Source organism: Physeter macrocephalus, chromosome 4 (assembly GCF_002837175.3).
Source record: "Physeter macrocephalus isolate SW-GA chromosome 4, ASM283717v5, whole genome shotgun sequence".
Taxonomy (NCBI): domain Eukaryota; kingdom Metazoa; phylum Chordata; class Mammalia; order Artiodactyla; family Physeteridae; genus Physeter; species Physeter macrocephalus.
The window spans coordinates 16,463,937-16,487,611 of NC_041217.1; the positions used below are offsets into that span (position 1 = coordinate 16,463,937).

At 36.1% G+C, this 23,675-nt stretch overlaps 1 protein-coding gene across 5 annotated transcripts in view; it reads right to left on the bottom strand.

Moving 5' to 3' along the window:
- Positions 1–23,675, bottom strand: part of GPATCH2 (G-patch domain containing 2) — a 213,088-nt gene that overhangs the window by 55,919 nt on the left and 133,494 nt on the right. For 4 of the 5 annotated variants that reach the window (XM_028488333.1, XM_028488335.1, XM_055084022.1 and 1 more), the window contains exon 9: positions 1,341–1,429. In XM_028488333.1, the coding sequence (XP_028344134.1) occupies positions 1,341–1,429 (89 nt within the window). Of the gene's footprint in view, positions 1–1,340; positions 1,430–10,106; positions 10,325–23,675 lie in introns of those variants that run through there. The other variant, XR_003679312.1, reaches the window with a different exon arrangement.

The following is a 23,675-nucleotide window of genomic DNA, read 5'->3' on the forward strand; positions in this document are numbered from 1 at the left end:
TATACATATATCCCCATATCCCCTCCCTCTTGCGTCTCCCTCCCTCCCCCCCTCCAAAGTGAATCAGCTATACATATACATATATCCCCATATCCCCTCCCTCTTGCGTCTCCCTCCCTCCCACCCTCCCTAACCCACCCCTCTAGGTGGTCACAAGGCACTAGGCTGATCTCCCTGTGCTATGCGGCTGCTTCCCACTAGCTATCTGTTTTACGTTTGGTAGTGTATATATGTTCATACCACTCTCTCACTTCATCCCAGCTTCCCCTTCCCCCTCCCCGTGTCCTCAAGTCCATTCTCTATGTCTACGTCTTTATTTCTGTCCTGCCCCTAGGTTCTTCAGAACCATTTTTGTTTTTTAGATTCCAATGTATGTGTTAGCATACAGTATTTGTTTTTCTCTTTCTGACTTACTTCACTCTGTATGAAAGACTCTAGGTCCATCCACCTCCCTAGAAATAACTCAATTTTGTTTCTTTTTATGGCTGAGTAATATTCCATTGCATCTATGAGCCACATCTTTATCCATTCATCTGTCAATGGACACTTAGGTTGCTTCCATGTCCTGGCTATTGTAAATAGTGCTGCAATGAACATTGTGGTACATGACTCTTTTTGAATTATGGTTTTCTCAGGGTATATTGCATGAGATCTTGCAATACATATTAATCTTATTCTTAGCCTTCCCTACCAAGCTCAGGTCTTTGCCTTTCCAGGAAGGCTTCCTGTCCCCTTTGGTCTAGTGACTTCTCTCAGCTCAAAACTTGTGGTTCTCCCTATACCACACTCATTAGAATGACATGGTGTTTGAGGTGGAAATAATGAGAGATTTTTTATTCTAATGCTAACTTGTCTAAGTAAGGAAAGACGAAATCAAAGATCTCTGCAGAGCTGGGTGTAGAAACCAGACTGCCACATTCATGACCAGGCTGGCACCTACTACCCCATGGGCCTTGTGTTTTGAGGCTGCTTCAATACTTGTGAATTCATTACTATTAATTTCCTCTGGGGTTATTTACTTTTTCATCAATTTATGCCTTGTTTTTCCAACAAGTCTGTAACTTTCTTGAGGCCAAAGACACAGCCTTTGAAGTATCTGTATCCTGTAATACCTCACAGTTTTGCAGGTGTGTAGGAAATACTTTAGTGATTGGTGGCCTGAAAAGCCTACACAAGGAACACACAATACATCCTGACACCAAAGGCAAATGATTTGCTTTACTGGTTTCTTGTAACTGTGCTTCTTTCTCAGTGCAAGTAATTAAGGGTTATCTGTATTTTACTCTTGATGATTTATGAACTTTATATGTGTGCTTTGCCCCAAGCCCTTTTTCTTTTACCTGCTGTAGTAGGTCCAGGCAAAGGTGCAGCTTTTCTTCTCCGTTTGATGTCTCCAGTGCATAGGGATCCTAAATGCATGCTTGTTTGCCTACAAGTAATTATCAGAAAAAACTATTAACAAAGGAGGGGAAAAAATGACACATAAATACACAGCTTGTATAATCTGAACCTAAATCAAAAACATTCTCAACAAAGATGGAGCAGCCTAGTAAAACCACCAATCTTGTTTATATCGAAACATAATTACGTTTGTTGACAAGCGTTCAGCAGCTAAATGCGCCATCATAAATTGTTACTGGAATGAATAATATAAAAGGAATGCTTTTTAATTTTCAGAACTGGCAATCTTTCTGGCTCAACATAAAATCAAGCACTGTTGCTTCTGACAGGAAAATAGCTAAGATTAATTATCTAAAGAGATCACAATATTGTTGCTAGGTTATCAATTGGTTACTAATGCTTTACTGTCAGAACAACATTTATTACAGGAAAAGTATGATCAATTTCTTTTAGGATATTATGTGGCAGTGAATTCTCTTAAAACATTTTAAATAGAAGGAAATAGTGATGTTCTTCCTTATAATTCACAGGATTCGTATTCTTTAGTTAATTATTTATTAGCTAGATGAGGAAACAATTTGAATGCATTAATGCTGATATGGATACTAGACAAGCTAACATGATATTGGATTACCTTTGTAAAGACATGATGTATAAGAACTAAGAAGCAGACCTTCTGCTACTCTTGGAACTAGTCAGAATTAGACTGTTCTGTCTAACATGGACTCCTAAATTTACGAGTTTTGGAAAAATTAGAAATGGCTCAATTGGAAATCAAGGCAAACTAATAAGATGGAAAAGATGTAAAAGTCTTCAAGATTTTCAAGCTATAGAGGACTCTTATGTTCATGTCCTGGATTATAATCCCCGACATGGGGTTGGGATAGTATCTGGGGATCATGAAGCAGAAATAAATAAAGCATGTTTACTAGAAAACATGACTTTTTAGTAATTCAGAGAGATATGTGGTAGTATACTGAAGTTTTATAGGGCCCAATTAGAAAGCAACCAGATTATTAGAATACCTAACCTTATCAATATTAAGATACTTAAGAAACTAATTCAGGTAAAACTCAAAACATATACTTCCACACTTATCCCCAGGTGTTTAAATATAATGAAGAATTGGAGTTGGGGAGTAAAATTACTTTAAATACAGATTCTATCTATAATGTACAAAGTAAAGTACAATTAATGAGCTGGCTAATCCAAGGGGTATATACAACCAAAGAAGCATACTGTGAAAAATCTATCAATATAGGTAGAAGCAAATGGGTATTTATCCAGTTTTCTCTTCCCTTTGTATTGAATGCATAATGATTCTTTTTAATAAATATTTATAATTATTAAAATATTTTTTTAAATTAGTTCATTCAACTAAGGATTAACTTTGCAGAAATACATACACACACATGTCAAAATGTTTACTAGTATGTATAACTATAACATTTTTATTGGATTTTGAAGTGTGGTTTTGGCTCATAATACCAAGAAAAAATAAATGGCTATATTTATATTTTATTTTATATATTATATATAATATATATTTTATATATTTATTTTATTAACATATTTATATTTATTTTATATTTATACATATATTTAGATTTATCTATTTTTAAAGCTATATCAAAATTAAAAAAATTAAAAAGTCACATCCTTTTTATAAAAAATTAAGGAATTCACTTATTCAAAAAGCAACTATTAGTATCTACTGCTGACTTAGCATAAGACTCCATTGTGATGGTGAAAATGAGGAAAAAGGAAGTGGAAGATACCAAAGAAATGGAAAGTTCAGTTCTTATTATTGGAAGAGTTTTAAGTCTGAGTGGGGAGATTAAGTTAAAATATATGAAATAATTAGTGGCAGGCACAATGAACTTCCTTAATATTACTAGAGATTATGATATTTAGTCCTTAAAACGATTCTAAGCGTTTACTGAATATACCTTTGTTCTTTGTAGGGAAAAATCGGTGCTTCAATGGAAAACTATAGAGTACACCTTTCTACTCACCTGATTCTGATTCTATGGGAGCTATTTTACAACTCTAAGTTATAGATAACTGAGAACTATGGAAAATAACTCTTGTCTGCAGTAATGCAAATGAGTTCTGTCCTGAGGAAGGACAATCCTCCCTGCTGTGGAAAAGCCAGCTTGCACCCATTGGTACATTCATTCAATCTTCCTTACTCCATATACATTTGTGCTTCTTTCATTTCTCCTTTGAACCCATTATAACATCTGCCTGGTTCCCTCATTAATCAATGAGTTAAAATCTCAAATGCATATTCATTTTATATCTGTAAAAGAGACATGATTTTACCTATTTGTACAACATTATCCTCACACATCTCCGATCCCTCTTGAAACCTCCCCCCTAGAAAAAAGACTGGAGTAGTTTACCTTCCGCAGAGCATGTACCAGACAGGCGCAGCTATCAGGACTAGCCGAGGAGGAGGGGAAAGTAACATTCTGGAAATGGGAATAAAGTGGGAACCCGAATTCTGGAGTGTGGCCCTTCTGTTATGGAGCTGTGAAAACCAACCCATGGACTATCTACTTCTTATCCTCTTGTTAAAACATAATAAATATTCTTAGATTAAGCCACTGCTGGTCAGGTTTTCTATACCTGTTGCTGAAAGTATTTCTAAATGATAAAGAGTTTGTTCTGTTCAGAGAATTTTGAGTAGTTCAGGATGTCTGTGTAGCAGTGTTTACAGAAGGAACTATATAATATGACGGAAGAGGAATGCTGGGGCTCGACCATGGGCCATATGTGCCACATTTGCCCCGTGAAGGTGTTTGGATTTTATATCTGCTGTGGGGTCATTAAAGATCATTTAGCAGAAGCAAGCTGGCCAGATTCACGGGATGCTGACGAGCTGGGGTTGGGAGGGTAACCAGGCTTGTGAGTTAGTCCAGACACAAAGTTCCTCCCAGGTTATCAGTCTCTGTTATAATTAAGACTAATATCATGCCACACAATGAAACTTCTTCTGAAGAAATACCTTTTTAGAAATCATTAGAAGGATCCACAGTAGCTGTTCATTGTGACTATTGAGATGGCTAGTTTCTACTTACATTGTTCTTGCACTAGTTGTATGTAACCGGAGTCTTCTAATTGCTTGAAAAACCATTCTCCCAAGTCCATATCGCCTTTAAAACTTTATTATTATTTTTTTTACAATGTTCAAATTTATTAGGAAGGCCTGTTTACAAAGAGGGTGAAAAACAAATTCCAAGAACAGCTCTCTCTTCTAAGCCTTTTTCTCATCTGCTGGACCCCAAATTCCCTTTTGAGTATCTGTACCGAACAAGTGGAACAGCACATTTTCCTTCAACTCCCCTCCCCCACCCCCAATGTAGCTACATAAAGGAAAAGAGACAAACATTCAAGGAGAATAAAGTTAAAGTTAATAAAGTCAGTACACTGACCCCAAAGACCTGAGCCATAAGAAAAACAGCGAGCTGTATTTCAGCAATTCTATCAAGAATTGACTACCTGCTACAGCACATTGAGAGATCGGGATTATTGACCAGTAAGATTACTCATTTAAGCCTGTCCTCCCCGCTTTCCTTCAGACAGGTGCAACGGAGTTGCTACAAATAACACTAAGCAAGGTCTACTCCGTTATTTAGTTGTCACTCTTAATGCAAAACAGAGCAGTTATTTTTTTTAATTTAAAATCAGTGAACACCTCAAAGGCAGCCTAGTTGCTTCAGCCTAAATGAGTCATTTGTCTTTGCAAAGCAGAACACGTGGATTATTATTCAAGGTGATGGTTGGCAATTTTTGGTTTTTGTTTTTTTTCTGTGGTGTTTTGAAGAATGACCATACGTTGTCCTATGAACAGACTCAAAGCTGTTAAAAAATGTTAAGGTCCTTTTGTAAGGCACAGTTAGGAAATTACCCATCAGCCCTATCAGTATATCTGTGTCAGTGAGAGCCTTTGCTTGGGTGGAAAGAGGGGAGAAAAGTCAGAACCTGGTAACTTTGTAACTACTAACACCTTAAAATACTAGGGGTAAACACACACATATCTTTAAGTGGAAAGGATAAAGAAATAATGCTTTTTTGTTATGGATTTAATAAGCAGTGTCAGCTATGATTTGAAACACTGTTTCCCATTGTACTCATTCTGAAAATTTTCCTATTAAATATTAGAAAGCAGAGCTCAAAGGGAAATCTTCGTTTTGTTCTGCTTTTGAGCCAGACTTCACTTGGTTATCCCGTCATCCTTTTAAATGGGGTGGCGGTGGGAAAGTGGGCATTTCATCCAGAGGAAAAAAAAAGTAAAAAACAAAAATATAAAAAATCCAAAAAACCCCCACAAAGCAGAGACAAAAAATACTAGGGAGGACCACCTTGCCTGAGAACCTGTCTTTTGACAAGGGCTGACAGGGTCTGAAGCAGGCAGTGTCAAACACAATAATATTAAAGAGAAGACAAGAGGAACTTGTCTCTTCATTGTATGCGCATTTGGCTTTTCAGAGAATTAGGCCTAGTGAAAGCTGCCCCCTGGATAAGATGTGTTCCCGAGCAGCCTCGGACAAGCTGCAGAGAAGAGACAAACAGATGTGACTATGGGCCCTGGCATTTGGCAAGAACACTCACTGTCAGTTAGAAAAATATAAGCCTGGACAGGGTATCAGCTGCACAGAAATGAAGTGGGTCTGTGGTGTCACTGGAGGAGCAATTGGTGCAAATCCAGCCCTATGTGAACTTTCCCTTCTAGATCCAAATCACCCTCTCTTCCGCTTTATTCAGTGTCAATATGTCTCAACATATTAACTGAACAAGTAAACATCAGTATCTAGCACTTTTCCTTCTGTGCCAATATGCACATATCAAGTACTGTTGAGCATAAATATTTCTTAACTACCAGGATCGCACTAAATCCTTGCTTTTTTTCTAAACATTTATTTATTTTATTTACTTATTTTTGGCTGTGTTGGGTCTTCGTTGCTGCACGCAGGCTTTCTCTAGTTGCGGCGAGCGGAACACTGCTCTTCGCTGCGGTGCGCGGGCTGCTCGTTGCGGTGGCTTCTCTTGTTGCGGAGCATGGGCTGTAGGTGCGCGGGCTTCAGTAGTTGTGGCACGTGGGCTCAGTAGTTGTGGCTCGCGGGCTCTAGAGCGCAGGCTCAGTAGTTGTGGCGCACGGGCTTAGTTGTTCCACGGCATGTGGGATCTTCCCGGAGCAGGGCTCGAACCCGTGTCCCCTGAATTGGCAGGCGGATTCTTATCCACTGTGCCACCAGGGAAGCCCTAAATCCTTGTTTTTAATGACGTTTTCGTTCAAAAGCCCTTCTTGTGCACAAAAAACCTTTTGCATCTGGTATTGTTTGTTCACACCCTGATCAGTTGTTGGCTCTGGCGCCTTCTTTCTCTTGTGGTTTTGGTCATGTGGCGTCACATTCTGTCTCAAGCCCATTTCCCCTCGCTTGGGAACAATCCTGACATCAGCAAGGGGTAGTTTCAGTTATAACTCAGTGCGCTGAACGCAGTACTTGTGTCCCAGGATTTGGACCCTTGCTTTACTTTGGACATATCCTATCTCGTTATAAACCTTCTGATATCTTAGTTCTTTTAGATTTAGGTCATTGCCTGGACTTCCCCAGAGGCTAAAGTGCATCTGGTGGCTGGATCTGCCTCTAACGCTGCAGGCTGACCTTCTCCAAGCATCAGCTGCTCCTGGTCCTTATTCCTGTCACCGCCTACCTGCTGGGGCGGTTCTTTACTCTGCGGTTCAATAACCTCCGATTATCTGTTGTCTGAAGCTCCACCCCTTGGATACCGTGATCTGCCTGCCAGGGTGCAGTTCCCTCAACAGCTTCAGAAGGGTCTGTCTTGTTAGTGCTTCCTCCACCTCGTCTGAGAGTTCAAGTTCAGACCTACTTCTTCCCGATCTGCTTTATCCTGCTACACACAGGTATCTGGTGGCTGCTGCCAGAACTAATGTTTCCTGTGTGTTTCCTCTGTGCCAGGTTATATGCCAATAAGCACATCCCCCATGGAGCTCTCGGCGAATGTGAGGGACAGCGGTGTGTCAGGAGGCTCTCGGGGAGCTCAGGGACCAGAGTCACTGCCCCAGCAGCCTACGACTCCCCAGGATCCTCAGAGCAGAGCCACTTGGCGGAACTGTAGTAAGCAAGGGGGTGACATGGGGGGAGACGGTGGGAGGCTTCAGGTGGTCCGGGAACCTTATGAAATCATGTGCAAAATGTGCGTATGCATACTTTTTTAGCAAGAAGGTCCATGATTCCTATCTGATTCTGAACCATTAACAGAGACATTAACACCAAACATTATAGATTGATACCAAACTAGTATTCATAATCTAAAATATCTATCTTAAAATTTCTATGGATTATTTAAAATATGCTATACACATAGACCACCTTTTCTGTTTAGAGTATCACAAACAATAGAATTTAATAATGTAAGTTTAAAAAAAAAAAGCCTCATCCAAATATCTACACTTATCCTATGTTCTACCTAAAAAGTGACCCCCTTCATTTCTCCGTCTCCTCACCCTGCTTTACTTTTCTTCATAGTAACTAAACTAATATTTCCAAAGTATAGACCATGCATATGTATTTGCTGAAAGGTATGGAAACTATGCAACAAAAGACTGGTGACAATTATCTCCAGTGTGATGGCATTTGGTGGGAATTTTCTTCTTTATGCCTCTCCTTAATATTGGACTTTATTTTTACCATGAGCATGGGACAATAAAAAACAAAAAACAAAAAACACAAATTATAACGAGATGAATTAGAAAACAGCAAACAAGAGGATTAATAAATGTAAGTGGTTTTTGCAGCTGGGGGTATTTCTTTGTCAAAGGCATGGTGGAACTTTTCCCACTGTGGAAACTGAGGTGTCTGTTAGATGAAGCTTTAGGTTCTGTTGGCCTGATCTGCATGAGTCTCCGACAGAACTTCTTTCCTCTGACGCTGCCATTTCTGTTTTCCCAACTAGTCCTCCGAAAAGGCCAACTTACACCATATTTGTCAATGTTTGAGAAGGATTTTAACCAATCTTTGGCATATTACTTAAACTCCCTTTGCCTCAATTTCCTTACCTTCAAGAATTGGGATTAGATTAGTATTTACCTCAAAGGTTTTTTTGAAGATTTTATTTAAAGATCACTGTTGTAAAACATTTGGTACAGTGCCTGCCCACACTATGCAACTGATAACTGTTAGCTAATAAATTTACTATTATTACCATCTCCACTTTACAGATAAGAAGCCCAGGGCACAGAGAAGTGAAATAATTTACCCAGGATCACACAGTACAGGGGACACAATGGTATAAGACAACCAGAAGAATGCCTAGTGTAGAGTGTCAGGAAACAGCCACGAAATAAACCCATGATGGTATAAACTCATCACATCTCAACACTATCAATATGCTATAATAAGTATATAAATTAGGGTCATTTCTAAATAACAAGTAGGAATTTTTTTGGTAGTTAATAGGAGAATTAAATTCTTCCTTAATGTTTGATTCTGCTGGCTTTAAAGGTGTCATAGCACGTAAGAATAAAGCACTCACTTTCATTTCAAAAACTCATGAAAAACCCACAAGCCTCCTGTGAGTCTGAAACCCACTGACTTTCTCAGGTCAGCCCACTGCCACAGATTTTTCTCTTGGTCACCACTCAGTACTTCCCACTTCAAAGCTGACTTGCTTCTCCACCGGTGTGTTCCATGCTTTATCTAAAGCCCCGAGGGTCTGTGATTCTGGTGATATCATTCCTTGGGTGGGTTAATAAACACACACTTCTATATCCCTAAGCAGCTCATTTAAATGCTTCTTCTTTTTGTAGCTCTTCATTATTCTAAACAAATGGTACCTGAAAGTGGTGGAGGTTGTTTTATGCAATTTGGGTAGATACTAGAACGTTCTGAGTGTATGTGAATGAGGACATTCTCACATCGGGAGGAAAGTTTACCTTTTCAGAGAGCAAATTATTCAGGGAGGTTTCAAAAAATCTATATGGGAGAACTGCTGTTACATTTTAGCTTCTCTGGTACCGCCATCTTGCTTCCCATATTTGTTTAATTCCTTCTGATTTTGTTTTAAGGAATTGTCAGTCACCAAGTCCACGCATACATGCTAACACACGAGCAGTGTGTTCTACCCACTAGAAAAAACTTCCTTGCCATGTTTCCTAATTCCGCCATCTTTGACAGCCTGCCCTTTCTCCCTTCAAAGTTCTCCCAGGGCATTTAAATCTAAATGTTCTTTCTCTTCTTCAAACTTTACTGCGCTCGTTATCTTTCCAAGTGCCTTTTCTTTATATTTCTTACCTATCTGTGCATATCTCTGTCATTAAACTTGTCCTACTGTATGTCCTCAAGTTGCTTTCGGATTAGAGTGGATTGTCAGCTAAACATACGCTGGAAACAATTTGAGGCCAAGCACCATGTCTAATTCACAGAAGCTAATTGTGCCTCTCATCTATGAGCAAAACAGTAAATATTTATTGAACTAAAACAAATCAAACTACGGTAACAACTGTTGCCTCCACATTCCACTTGGCAATCAATCATGCATTTTTTAGGATAACGCTTTCTTGAACTGTTATTTAAATTCACTCAAAAATACTCATTTAACAATGAACAAAACTTGACTATGAATCATGTATTTTACTAGACGCTAAACGAAACACAAAGAAGAATAAGAGCTCCTACCATTGAGGGGCTCATGGCCTAATGCAGGAGACACACATGAATAAGAAATTACTAGATGATGTAATAAATCCACACAGTTAGAGCAGCAGGCCACCACTTTGTGGAAATGGAGAAAAATTCGTTTCGCCTGAGTTCAAATTTTGATATTGTCTCTCCAGGCAGAATCTAAGATATTTGAGGCATCTTGGAGTATTCTTTTATTCTTCACACCATAGTACCTAGGAAAAATAGGCACTTAGTAAACTGATATTGACTTAATTCCTAGCTATAACTATACATTTCTGGAATCTGATTATCATTGATATTCAGCATAGAGTTTCAACAATAAGTTTATTCTAATTTCCTTAAAAAATGATAAAGCTAGTATTGACACTTAGGAGAGAGAAAAAATTACTCAAAATAAATATGATTCTTTTGGATATCTCCATTAAATGCAAGAAGATATGTGTCTATATTTAAAAAATTGGGATGTTGGTCCTGATAACATCTTGCAGCTTACATAAAAGAACCATCAGATCAGACTACAGATGCAGATATAATCCCACATTCTCTCTCTGATCAGACACTATGAAATGTTTCCCAGGATGGCATCTGGTATTGTTTCCATTTTATAACTATTAATAAAATTATGGTATTCCTAATATTCTTAACTTTTTAAAGTGAAGTCCATGCATTATTCATTTTCATATCCACTCATTCAGTGCAGTATAATATTTGAATATATTTGTCAAATTGACTTTTTACTTATTGTCCTATTTGATAATTTCTGACTCTAAACCCAGCTTTAAATTCAGTAGCATTTTGGAACAAAAGTGCTGACTTTCTTTCCTTTACCAGCTTCAGGGAATAATGGGGTTAAAAGGGCAGGACAGAGAATATATCTTATTATCTTCAAAAATTATTTTGAATACATGTTGGTTTCTTAAGTCTTAGAATTTATTATCTAAATTACCGGGAACATCCAAGCTTATTGACTGTCAGCTATATATGGGGTATTATGCTAAACATTTTCACGTACTGTCTTGTTTACTCCTCACAAAAACCCAGGTCTGAGGAACCTGAGGTCCAGAGAAACTGATACTTGTCAAAGATCACATAAACAGAATATAAAGTTCTCATATTTGAACCAAGGAACACTTGCCTCGAAAGAATCATTTTTCCCCCTATACCACGGTACCTCATTCAACTTAGTTATTATACTCCATTTAATAAACATCTACTGAAAATGTAATGCGTGCCATGCCCTATGCCATAAAACAGGATCGAGAAATAAAAAAGTTATGGCTTTCGTCTGCTAGGGGTTAAAGTCATGTGGGAAAATGATTTCAACTCAATATTCAAAAAGAATTCCAAGCAGGCGTGTAAGGCATTCTAGGCCCTTGGCTGAGAGAACACATCTGAAGAGGCACAAATGCCCTGAGGTGCACACATGACATGCTGTATCTGGGGCTCTGTAAGCAATTCAGTATGGTGGGAGCTGGACCCTATAAAGGAGTGGGAGGAGAGGACATCCCCTTGTAGCATCAAGTGTTAAGAAATTCAACAAATCTGTCCATTCTCAATTATTTTAAATTCTCTAGAAAAAAAAGAATGAAGCTGCCTGTTTGACTGAATTAACCAGTTTGTCAACTACATTGATGATTAAATTCAGTGGAAAAATGCCTGACCATAATTTTTTGTAGATATAATTCTGGATTTTATTGCAGCTGTAGTCAGAAATTTACTGCTCTAATGAAGAGATGGAATCAAATGTAGATCCATTTCCAAGGCAGCTCTTGAAGTTGAGAGGTTTTGCTCATTCAATAGAGTCTACAATTCACTCGCATGATTGAGTTGGCAGATACAGGCTTAAGACTGAGCTCAGCTTTGACTTCTGTAAAGTGTCCATGACTTTGCTGGTTGAGAGGGGACTTAAAGTGATGTCATAATTCTATATGCTGTAGTGGGCATCTGCTGAGTAAGAATACTGAAAAGCAAAGGAAAATATGGTTGCCACTTTTATCTCCATAATGAGGAGGTAATAAAAACTGGTTATTTTAATAACGGACCAGAATGTCTTAAACTTCTGAGAGACGTAAGGAGTTATTTCTACTTTAGAATATGTCAGACAGCATTACCATTTAATATAAACCTACTTGAATTTAGGTTAAATTATTGCTTATTGATGGAATTCAATTGGGATGCTATGACCCAGTTAAAATGCCACCTCCTTTATGCAGCCTCTTCTGATTGCCATTGCCAGAATAATTTCTCACTCCTTGGAGAAAACAATGTTTTCTACCTTAAACTAAAGCTATATATGTACATGAACTAATCCTCTAATGAGACTGTATATTCCTTGAAGGCAGTGGAGTCTCTATCTGTTTTATTTTTTAAAGTAAATTTCCCTTGGCTCTTACAAGCCTTGCCAATTCAGGTACTTATTAAATAGTTGTTGAATGAAATTTAACAAGGCATGCCAGAGTTTTTAGAGCAACTTGTCTTTATGATAATCAGTATTTTTATTGAGGTTCCAATTTCTATAATAAAGAAATGTTTACATAAGGAAATAGAAAACCACAAAACTTATTTGGTTCATATCTTGGGCTTCGGGATATAAATATCTGCAAAATCAAGCTTTTACACATAAACCAGCTTTTAAAGTATATGCAGGTACCTTGATGGTAAAGTGTTTCCCTTTCTACATAATTTTGCGTTTCACTAAGTGTAACTTTGTGAAAGGAATGCCCTCAGTTACTCCTCTTCCATGATAGCTTTTGGCAGTTGAATGAACGTTACGTACATAAAACTTCTGTAGACTTGTTAGCAAATGTTTGCTAGACTGTGAAATATATACTGTAAGAGCTAGGTAAGGTAACAGGAAGCTTGTGATGACTACAGGAACACTAATGTTCAAGAATAAGGAGGAAGAGTACTTCAGGATTCTCCCCATTCAATTCAATTGAAACACTTGCAAAGTTGGAGTGCCTTAGCTTATATTCAAGATTAGTTTTGCCATCAAGATCTTAGAACCAAACATCCTTTACAATTTTGGTAAACCAGGTCTATTACTCTCTGTATCTGGGAGGTCTATTGCCTTTAAATGTCCATGAAGAAACAGTATACAGAAATTAAATGTCAAATATAAACTCTTTCCTCTTTTTTCATTTACATAATGAATTTCTTTGGAAAACCATGGAAGCCTCTACATTTTTTAATTTTCAGAAAACAAATGCCAAATGATCAAATAAAAATCATATTAGCTGTGATCAGTCAAAATGTCACTTTATTTTTGCTAAGTAATATATAAGTGATCTAAATAATGTTTAAAAATTACTATTTCAGAAGAGTTAATGGTTTTTCTTTACTAGATTTGAGAAAACGGTCAAGTTAATTTTTATACGCCTTAGAAGTAAGACTTGGAAAATAAAAAGGACACTGCTGTATATATTGTCTACCATTTGAGCTGGGAAAGTTATTTAACTCCTCTCTCTGTTTCCTCATATGTAAAATGAGGATAATAAGAATCTCTACCTCATAGGGTAATTTTGGAAATTAAATGAGTTAAAATAAAATACAGTTTTCCCTCAGTATCCACAAGTTCTGCATCTGCGGATTCAACCAATCTTGGATCAAAAATATTTGGAAAAACAAAATTCTAGAAAGTCCCCAAAAGCAAAACTTGAATTTTCTGTGTGCCAGCAACTATTTACATAACATTTACATTGTATTTACAACTATTTACATAGCACTTACATTGCATTGGGTATTATAAGTAATCTACAGATGATTTAAAGTATAAGGGAGGATATGTGTAGGTTATATACAAATACTATACCATTTTATATATGGGAATATACCATTTTATATATGGGAATTGAGCATTTGTGGATTTTGGTATTCATGGGGGAGGGGGTCTTAGAACCAATCCCCTGTGGATATTGAGGTACTACTATACATCATTAACACAGTGAATTTTATGGTACTAACTATTATATGAACTATTATATGGACTGGTATATAGTGTTCAAGGCAAAGAGTAATTGGAGATGGTGCTGGAATAGTAAGAGCAGTAAGACCAAGAAAGGCCTTGCAAACCATGTTTAGGACTTGATCCTAAGGGCAATGGGAAGCCATTAAGAATTTTTAAGAACACTCAAATACATATGGGATTTCCAAATGCCATTCTGGCTGGGCTGTGGGGAATGAATGAAGGGGACACGAGTGAGAGACTGAAAGTAGTAAAGGATAGTGCCTAGGGTTTCGTGACCAGGATATCAAATCCTGGTTCCACACGTATCACCTGGCCCAGTGCCTTTTATTCACTTGGCATAAAAAGTCCTTAAAGGTGTGTGGAAACTGTGCACGAACATCATTTTTTTCTTAATATTTATTTATTTATTATTTATTTTGGCTGCGCCAGGTCTTAGTTGTGGCATGCGGGATCTTTTAGTTGCGGCATGCAGCCTTCTTAGTTGCAGCATGTGAACTCTTAGTTGTGGCATGCATGTGGGATCTAGTTCTCTGACCAGGGATCGAACCTGGGCCCCCTGCATTGGGAGCACGGAGTCTTACCCACTGGACCACCAGGGAAGTCCCCGAACATCATTTTTCAAAAGAAACATAAGCAATATCATACTAAAAGACTAGAAAACCATGACATGCTATTGTATCAGTAGAGAAATGTAAACCTGACCACTTACTCTAATCACTAATTTTGCCACTTAAATATAGGCATGTTATGTAGAAGTCCTGGATTCCTGTAATTCTAAAAAAAAGTCATAACTAGAGTATTCTGAGAATATGGTGGCAGTGACACTGTGGTTTTTGAATCCACATAATAACACGTAGGATAACCCAAAACGCTTGGACAACAATAACTAGCCAGAGAGACGACAGCATTCAGAAAACAACAGAAATAAAAGGTAAAAAAAAAATCACTTCAGAAATGAAACTGAACTAGGATGCAAGAGTAAATAAATATGATGAAGAAGTAAAAGATAAGAACATAATGAAGAATGGAAAATGCAAAGGATAAAAACGTTAAAAATAAAAAAAGATTTGATAGAAAGTGATAGCTACAGAAGATAGGCAAGGAGATCCAATATATGTATAATAGAAAATTTTGAAACAAAACCAAAGCAATGAAACAAAATAAATATGAAAAATTATAATTGGAGAAAATCTTGAAATTTATTTTAAAAGTAATAAAACTACCACTGAAAGAGCCTACTTCATCCTTGGGAAAAACACATAGAATGACCAACATCAGCATACAGTCTAGTCAAACCCTTGGGTTTTAAAGAAAAGAAAAACATATACTGAGCATCTGGGCAACACCAAGTCACTTATATGTGAGAGAAAAATCAGACTCTATCACACACTGAAAACAACATTTTACATAGACAATGGACTAACATTTGAAACAGTTAAGGAAAGAAAATATGAGCCATGGATTGTATATCTGCCCAAAGTGACCTTTAAATATACAGGGTCTGGACAAACCATTAATAATATGCAGGGACTCAGGGACTATTGTTCCCATGAGACCTGCCGGAGGAATCAACCAGAGAATAAACCTCAGACAACAGAAAGAGCAGAGATGCACTGACTTCAGATAAGATAGGGATCATTAAAAACATATTTATTCATAGAATTAAAACTAAATGAACTGAATTAAAACTAAACCTAGAACTGAAACTAAGGAGACAGTATAGTATTGAATGGCCATATGATTCAGACTGTAATACTACAGTGTAGTACTGAATGGCTATATGCTTCAGACTATATGTATGCTACACACATATGTATAGTACAACTACCTAAAAATGGAAAGAAATGAAAGCTATATAGGAAAAATAGAATAAATTTGCTGACCGTCCTGTAGGTATTAGCAGAGAAATAATTAACTTCAAAACAAAATGTGTGGGTGAGGGATGAGAAGGGCAAAGAGGTTCCTAGCTTGTTTCAATACTGCTCAGAGCAGAGAACCAACTGCAAATAGCCCCCCATTCTCAAAAGGGGAAGGGGACTAAAGCTGTTATATAAAAGTATTAAAATAAAGATAATTATTACAAAAAAATAAGCCTTCCTAAAAATCAAACGGTATACTAGAGAAAAGGAAATGGAAAGATAGGGAGAGAAAGATATGCCTGCTTATCTTAAAAACAGAAAAAAAAGCCAACGGAAGGATAAACCATAAACAAAACAAAACAAAGCAATAGCTACCTATATGACGGGGGGAGGGGAACAAGTGGTGAGGACTGAATAGAAGTTAGACTTCTTTGAAAGTAACTTCTTGAGGAGATTTGATTGTGGAACCTGTAACTATTTTTATATTATTATAAAACAAATAAAATTTTAAAAAGCAGTCTCTGAAAACTAAAATGAGAATAATGAACCTAACTATGGATTAGTATATCTATACTTAGAAACTATTTCAAGTGATTTTAAAACACAGGAATTTGTGTATTTCTAGTGAAATATAGATGAAGTACAAAAAGACTAGAAAAAGGGAAAAACAAACTATTTTCAGTAATTATATTATCAGTGTCATGATGGCGTGGTGATTCTGAGACTATTGTGTACGTATGGTTGGGATCAATAAAATGAACAATTATTATGCTGTCACCAGAGGTAATATTTTTTATGTTGAAAAAGACAGATTAAAGCCAATGATGGAAAATACAAAAACAATGAAGTCTTGAATTTGAACTGGAACTATCAGTATGAGCTAATTTGTTAAAAAAAAAAAGTCTAAGTATTTCACTAAAAAGGCCTCGAAATAATGACACCACTAATATGAGGATTGTGGGTTCTAAAATTATTTCCCAGTAAACGAATCAGCACTTCTTAAAGAAATGGCTGATTCTTGGTCTAGGCCAGAAAAGGGCCAAGGTAGCCTTGGAAATAGAAACATACCAGAAAGCAAGGAAGAAAGCAAAGTCTCGTAGCAAGGAAACAGACTCAGGAACCCATTTAAATAATCTCCCAAAGATGGAACAATTTTAACATCAATTAGGATGATAACAAATGGACTGAAACACATGGGATCTGTTTAAATCAATGAGTTAAAAAAAAATGGAATAAAATTTCACCAGTCACCTCTGGAAAGTGTAAGGAATCAATTAATTTTGAAAACTGATGGCTAAAGGAAAAGGAGCAAGTATTCATCTTGCTTTACCTACATGATCTGTAGCTCAGAGTAATCAAGTATTTGAAGGGGCTAAGTTTGAAACAGAAGTAATCCAATTAATGAACCAAAGTGAGAGGACAGAATTAACATATCACCGTTCCGTGACCCTTAGTGAATGAATTGGGGTAACCATCTTTATGGCTAATAAATCACACAAAGAGATGTGGAAGGGAGAGAAGTCTAGGCCACCACCTCTGGAACAGTTTTGCCAAAACAAAACAACAAAACTGAACCTGAATCAAATCAATGCTCTAGCTCGAAATACCCACTGCAGAAAACTCAAGGGACAGAGGAACAGGTTAAATGACACCGTGTGGATAAAATCAGCAACATTCCTCAGATGTGGGAAACTTTATAGGACAAACAATCTGACTTCTCTTTCTTCTTCTTTTTTTGTTTTTTTGCCACACCACATGGTGTGTGGTATCTTAGTTTCCTGATCAGGAATTGAACCTGATAATCTAACTTCTTCAAACAAAAAATTTCAAGGAAAAAACAGAAGGGGAGGAGGGCCTATAAATCAATGGCAACTTGAGATATATATATGTCAACCAATTTTAACAGATAGATCTCATTTGGATCCCAAATAATCTTTTGACTAAAAGATTATGAAATAATTGGAGACATCTGAGTATCAGCTGTAATTAAACACACATATACATATACATTCATATATATATTAAAGAATTATTGCTTTTTTAATAGATGTGATTATGGTATGGTGTTTTTTTTTTCCTTAAGAGACTGTTATTTTTTAGAAAAATATACTGATATATTTCAATCAAAATAAGATGTAGATGAAACAAGGTTGGCCACATGTAATTACCTAAGACAGTTTTGACAGCTGCAGTTTTGAGCTTACATTTTTCTCTGTATTTCTGCTTATGATGACATTTTCCATAATAAAATATTGTTAAAAACTGCTTTTACCATCCTGACATTGCAAGTGAAAAGGCATCTTTTCAACTCTTAAGACTGCCAGTATGAAGCCATTATAGGTTTTTCATATCTTAGTGAGACTCTCCATAATTTTAAAGTGATCAAATCTGAAATTAAATGAAGTTATCCATGAAGCCCATGTCATCTAGTCTGTATACATCCCTGGACTATAACTTGATACAAAAAGATTACAGAAATCCCTATCTGAGGTTTATTGTCCTTAGAAAGGATAATGCATAGTTTTTATTCCATCTTTCTAATTAGTAATTTAAGCATATGTTCAGCATTTAATTCTAAATGTTTGCCTTTTCCCCAAGCTCGAAGACAGCTGTCCAAGATTTGAATGCCAGAAAACATTTAAATATCAACATCTGTTGAATTATGTTAATTTAGTGTAATATAATTGGGCATGAGTTGGAATTGATCAGAAGTATATGAAATAAACAAAAGATAAATTCCCAACAATATCTTAGTATACACACAAGTCACTATGGGGTGATGAAAAAATATTTCTAAAGAGAAAGGGAAAGGAAAAATACTGATTATGAAGAAATTGATTCATTTAAATACATAGCTCTAACTGTATGGGACATTATTTTGTGATATTTGAACTTATTTTTAAATTGGCTCAGAAGTGAAAGATAATTAAAATTAGCTAAAACAAGTGATCGTTCATAGTTTAATATTTGAATATATTTATAAATTATTAAGTGAAACATTAAAACATTCTAATTAATTACATACTCATTAAATTTTTTAGATTGCAGATGATTCCTGTTATGTTATAAACAGTTACATAACTCAAAATTTAAGAGCTGATGTAACTTCTGTTCTATAGACATAAAATAGTATTTTAAACCGAAAGTGTTTTCCATGTGGCAGATGGATTTATTAGGTTTATTCTGGAGACTGGAAGGTACAAATTATCAAGTAGTGGCCTTGTTTATTGTATTGCTGATTTAAAATATTAATTTTTATATCAATTCTTTTACTAATAAGTTAGGGATGCTTGTTGTTTTGGGAAGTATTCTGGCGCAGATAGACATTGCATGAACAGATCCCTGAATGCCCCTGTAATGAAATTCGAATGCAGGCAGCAGTAGCGATACAAGCTGTTGTGATGTGGCCCTGCAGGTGTGCCATCACCATTTCCTAGGGGAACCATCTCTGGGAGTTAAAGGTTAGTTCCGTGTCCATGCCCATTTAATCACAGGACCAATTTGGGGAGTGCCAACTGTGAAACAGACACCGGCCTGTAAGGAAGTGGACTTCAGAAGACAATTTATTTCAGCTATAGGTCACGGGAACAGCTTTCATACGCTAACTATTCTTTATTATTAGTGACCATGGCCAAATCCAACTGCTGTTCCAGAGGTGAGAGGCTGTGCATACTTTTAGTCATTTGAAAATATCTAGTTCATCTCTCAGATTTCAAGAAAAAGGGGAAACAGTAATGAATGTTTCACCACGGAGTACTTGATTGCTTTTCTACTTACCACACACTGGACATATATATTTCAAATGGCAAATCCCCCCTTTTTCTTTTCTGTGTGGGTTATTCACATGAAACTGAAAAGCAATCTCTCAAAATTCTGATTGGCTGATAATTACTTTTATTTAGTGTAATCACAATTTAAAATAACTCTCTATAATCATTAGTTTAAAATTTTGGCAAGGAAGCTTAGAATTTCAGGGTGCCAAAAGGACAGGAGGCAGAATTGACTTTCTGAGAACAGTGCCTTTTTTAAACACAATAATTTGGTTATATAGAGTGCAACAGATTAATTAAATTCCTTGGAAAGCACTTATGTTGCATATGTGGTATGTTTCCAATTATTCTACTCTAAATACTTCTATACCTAGAAGCTATTCAAATTTTTAAAAAATTAGAACACAGGTGCAATTAAATGTATTCCAGTTAAATAAATATGGAATGTATACATTCTAATTGAAGGGAATGTGTGAATACTTCCTAATTGTTCATTCACACATACAGAAGAATGAATTAAAATAATCTAAAAGATACTTTTCTATCTGGAGGATTGAGTAAATGTTTTTAGAACAATAAAATTTAATGCTAATTTTAGATTTGGAAAAAGAAAAAGAATAAAGGACTGGAAATTTTATTTTGAAAATTAGTATTTTAAAAGCAGTTTCAAGCTATTATTTTGGAATATAAAGTATGCAGAATATAAAATGCTGAGTGATATAACTTGCTTTAAAATATGGTGTTGAATCATTAGTTTTAATATGACAAAAGAGAATTTGTTTTAAATTAAATCTTTACTAATGTAGGATAAGTAAGTCTCATTTTAAATAATGAAAATAAAGCATCACTTATTTTTGCTGATACACTTAATTTTGTTGATACATTTCTGTGAAAAGCAACACTAGCCAAATATAGTCCACGTCATTAACCAGTACTCTAATGAACAGTTATCCCAATTTATTAACAGCTGCTCAAAAATGTAGTAATTAATAGTTTCATTTATTTTTGGCAAACTCGCAAAATGACAAATAGTTTTGTATCTGTTGCAAATTAGGTCTCCTTCCCAAATAACAGATGACACTATGGGAAAGACTGAGCAAACTGAATCCTTGAACATCTTTGGATCCTTAGAAGATCAAATAAAGAACAGCTGTAATTCTATTTGTTACATCTGCAACAAAATACAGTGACTTATATCGTCACGTGAAAACGAATATGCTCTGTATTAATGTAAATAGGCATGTTCTTTCTAACCTGACGGAAGAAGGTTGACATGAACGTGTGTGTGTGTGTGTGTGTGTGTGTGTGTGTGTGTATGTGAATGTGATGGGATTTGTTTTGATTCTCTGATTAAATCTATTGCCATTTTTTTCATTTTAGAAGATTCTTTTTACTACTAATCAGGCAAGAAAGTGACAGCAAAGGGAAAAAAAAGTTTATTTTTCCCTCCTTATTAATTATTAATTGATCACACAAGAAATTAGAGCACACAGCATCCAGGGATTTTCAAGTCATTTGACACTAGTAGATGAAAAATGTAATGCTTGTAAGAACTAAGTAAAAGTGAATTAACAAACATATGTTTCTGAAAGGTATTTTAAAATAGTAAGTCAAATTTAATAATATAGGCAATAAAATGTTTTTACTCGATTGCAAATTACATATCAGATTGCCAGATAATTTAGCCTTGGTGCTTCACAAGAGTAAATGTAAATGGCAAAAATCATGTAAGTAAGGAAGCAGGGGAAATTAAAAAAAAAAAAGAAGATGCTAGATCTGACATGATCTACTATCAATCTTTTTGTATGGATTCTTAGAATGATAAAGACTAATCGTTAACATAAAAATGTGTTTAAAAAAGCAAGATCTGGGCTTCCCTGGTGGCGCAGTGGTTGCGCGTCCGCCTGCCGATGCAGGGGAGCCGGGTTCGCGCCCCGGTCTGGGAGGATCCCGCGTGCCGCGGAGCGGCTGGGCCCGTGAGCCAAAAAAAAAAGCAAGATCTTTTCAAGAACGGTACATCACTCAGTGTCAGGCATTGCTTCATGCATGTTTTACTTACTTTCAATTGGGAAGGCTATATTGAACTTTCTGGTACTAATCAAAGGCTATGATATGAGAAACAATGTGAAATTATTTACTTGTAATTTTAAATGAGGTGAAGGGAGAGAAAAAGATTTTTCTAATTTTGAGAAGTATAAAATCTGAATACTGAAATAAAAACTAAAGGGTTTGAATAGCAAGTCTGGAATTTAAGAGAAAGATACAGGTTAAAGAATAACTCTAGATGTCACTAGTATTTCTATAAAACACTTAGGTGCATTGTCTCAATGTTTAGCTGAGTGTGTGTGTGTGTGTGTGTGTGTGTGTGTGTATGTATGTTCCACTTTGGCTAATAATCTATTGCATGCAACGATCACTCAAAAACCGTGCCTGTTAATTATTAATATTGACAGCGACAGGTAATACGTAGTGGTTTTTAAAAATAACAAATGTACATGCTTTCATGCATTTATATATTGAAAGACCTTTGTGTTTTCCTGAGTTTATTTATGCTTTCAAAGGTTTACAGGTATGTAAAAATGAGAGAATGGCATGAACAAACTCTAGACATGCATTTCATATTAGGGGATAGTACACAGTAAAACTAAGATGAAACTTCATAATAGGAAAATGGACAGAGAACACTGAAGAAATGGAAGAATGATTGGAAAATAAAACCCCTCAGACTAATCAAAAAGAATTATCAGATGGGAATAACCAATAAGATATAAACAACACAGGAATGTAAGACAGGAAACATGTAACTTCAAGCACCACCCCAATGTAAAATCTTGGGAGAACACATCAAATGAATATGTGAGGATAGTGTCTTGATGAAAAATGTTCACACCACTCAATATCTGACACACCTAGTCTATGATATGGGCACCCCACAGAGAATAAAAATGAAGCAACAAACCAAAAGAAAGATGTATAAGACCAGTATCACTAGAACCAATTAGATCAAATTATACCTCTGTTAATAATCAGTATTTGTTTAAATTAGTTTACATTATACCTATCATTTTTTAACCTTTTTTTTTTAAGGCTTTCTTTTTTACCTTTTTTTACCTTTTTGAATCAGTCAAAAGTTTGATTATAGGACCCATGAAGTATCATATCATAAAAGTATGAGAATGTTAATTATGTTTAGAATAAACATATGAACAAATACAATGCATTAATATTTCAAGAATAACTATCTGCATATGATGGAATGGCATGTGACGGCCAGCACTGTTGATGGTGAATGAAGCTTGGGAGGCGATGTTTGCAGAATGAGAAGCACGGTAGGAAATCCAAAGGAACGATGCCCTTTCAGGAGGCGGAAGTATAGGAAACCTTGAAAAACAAAGTCCGTTACTGATGAGAACTTCCTGAAGGAATTGACTGAAATTATTAAAGTGGGTTATGTGTTTAAAGGAGAACTTCAGGTTGTTACCTCCTTCGTACTGTTACACATAAATCAATCTAAGAGTTGGAAAAGAGACAATTCTCCTGCACCCATCATTGATTTAAAGAGCCTAGATGAACATTAAAGTAGATGTGGCAAAAAAAGGAGAAATGCCATAAATTGGACACCCAGAAAATTGCCAAACTGCACTACAGTCAGTAGCATTGGTAAATACGTCCCTAAAACCCTTCTATGGAGATCTTGAAAATTCCCCCAGGGAGCCGAGGGTAAGAAGTACTACATTCCAGAGGTTAAAGCCATAACTGCAGTGCCCTTTATTCATTCAGAGCTTCAGTGAGGAATGCCCACCTTAAGAGTGTGCTGTACTCATGCACTTCAAAATCTCATCTTTGAGTCATTAACAGCAGACCACTTGTGCACTTATCTTTTCTTATCTGCCTGGTATATTTTGGGAGTAAATGGTCCTAAAATTGATTGATTCAATGAATTACAGTTCTCTTCTCTAACCTTTAT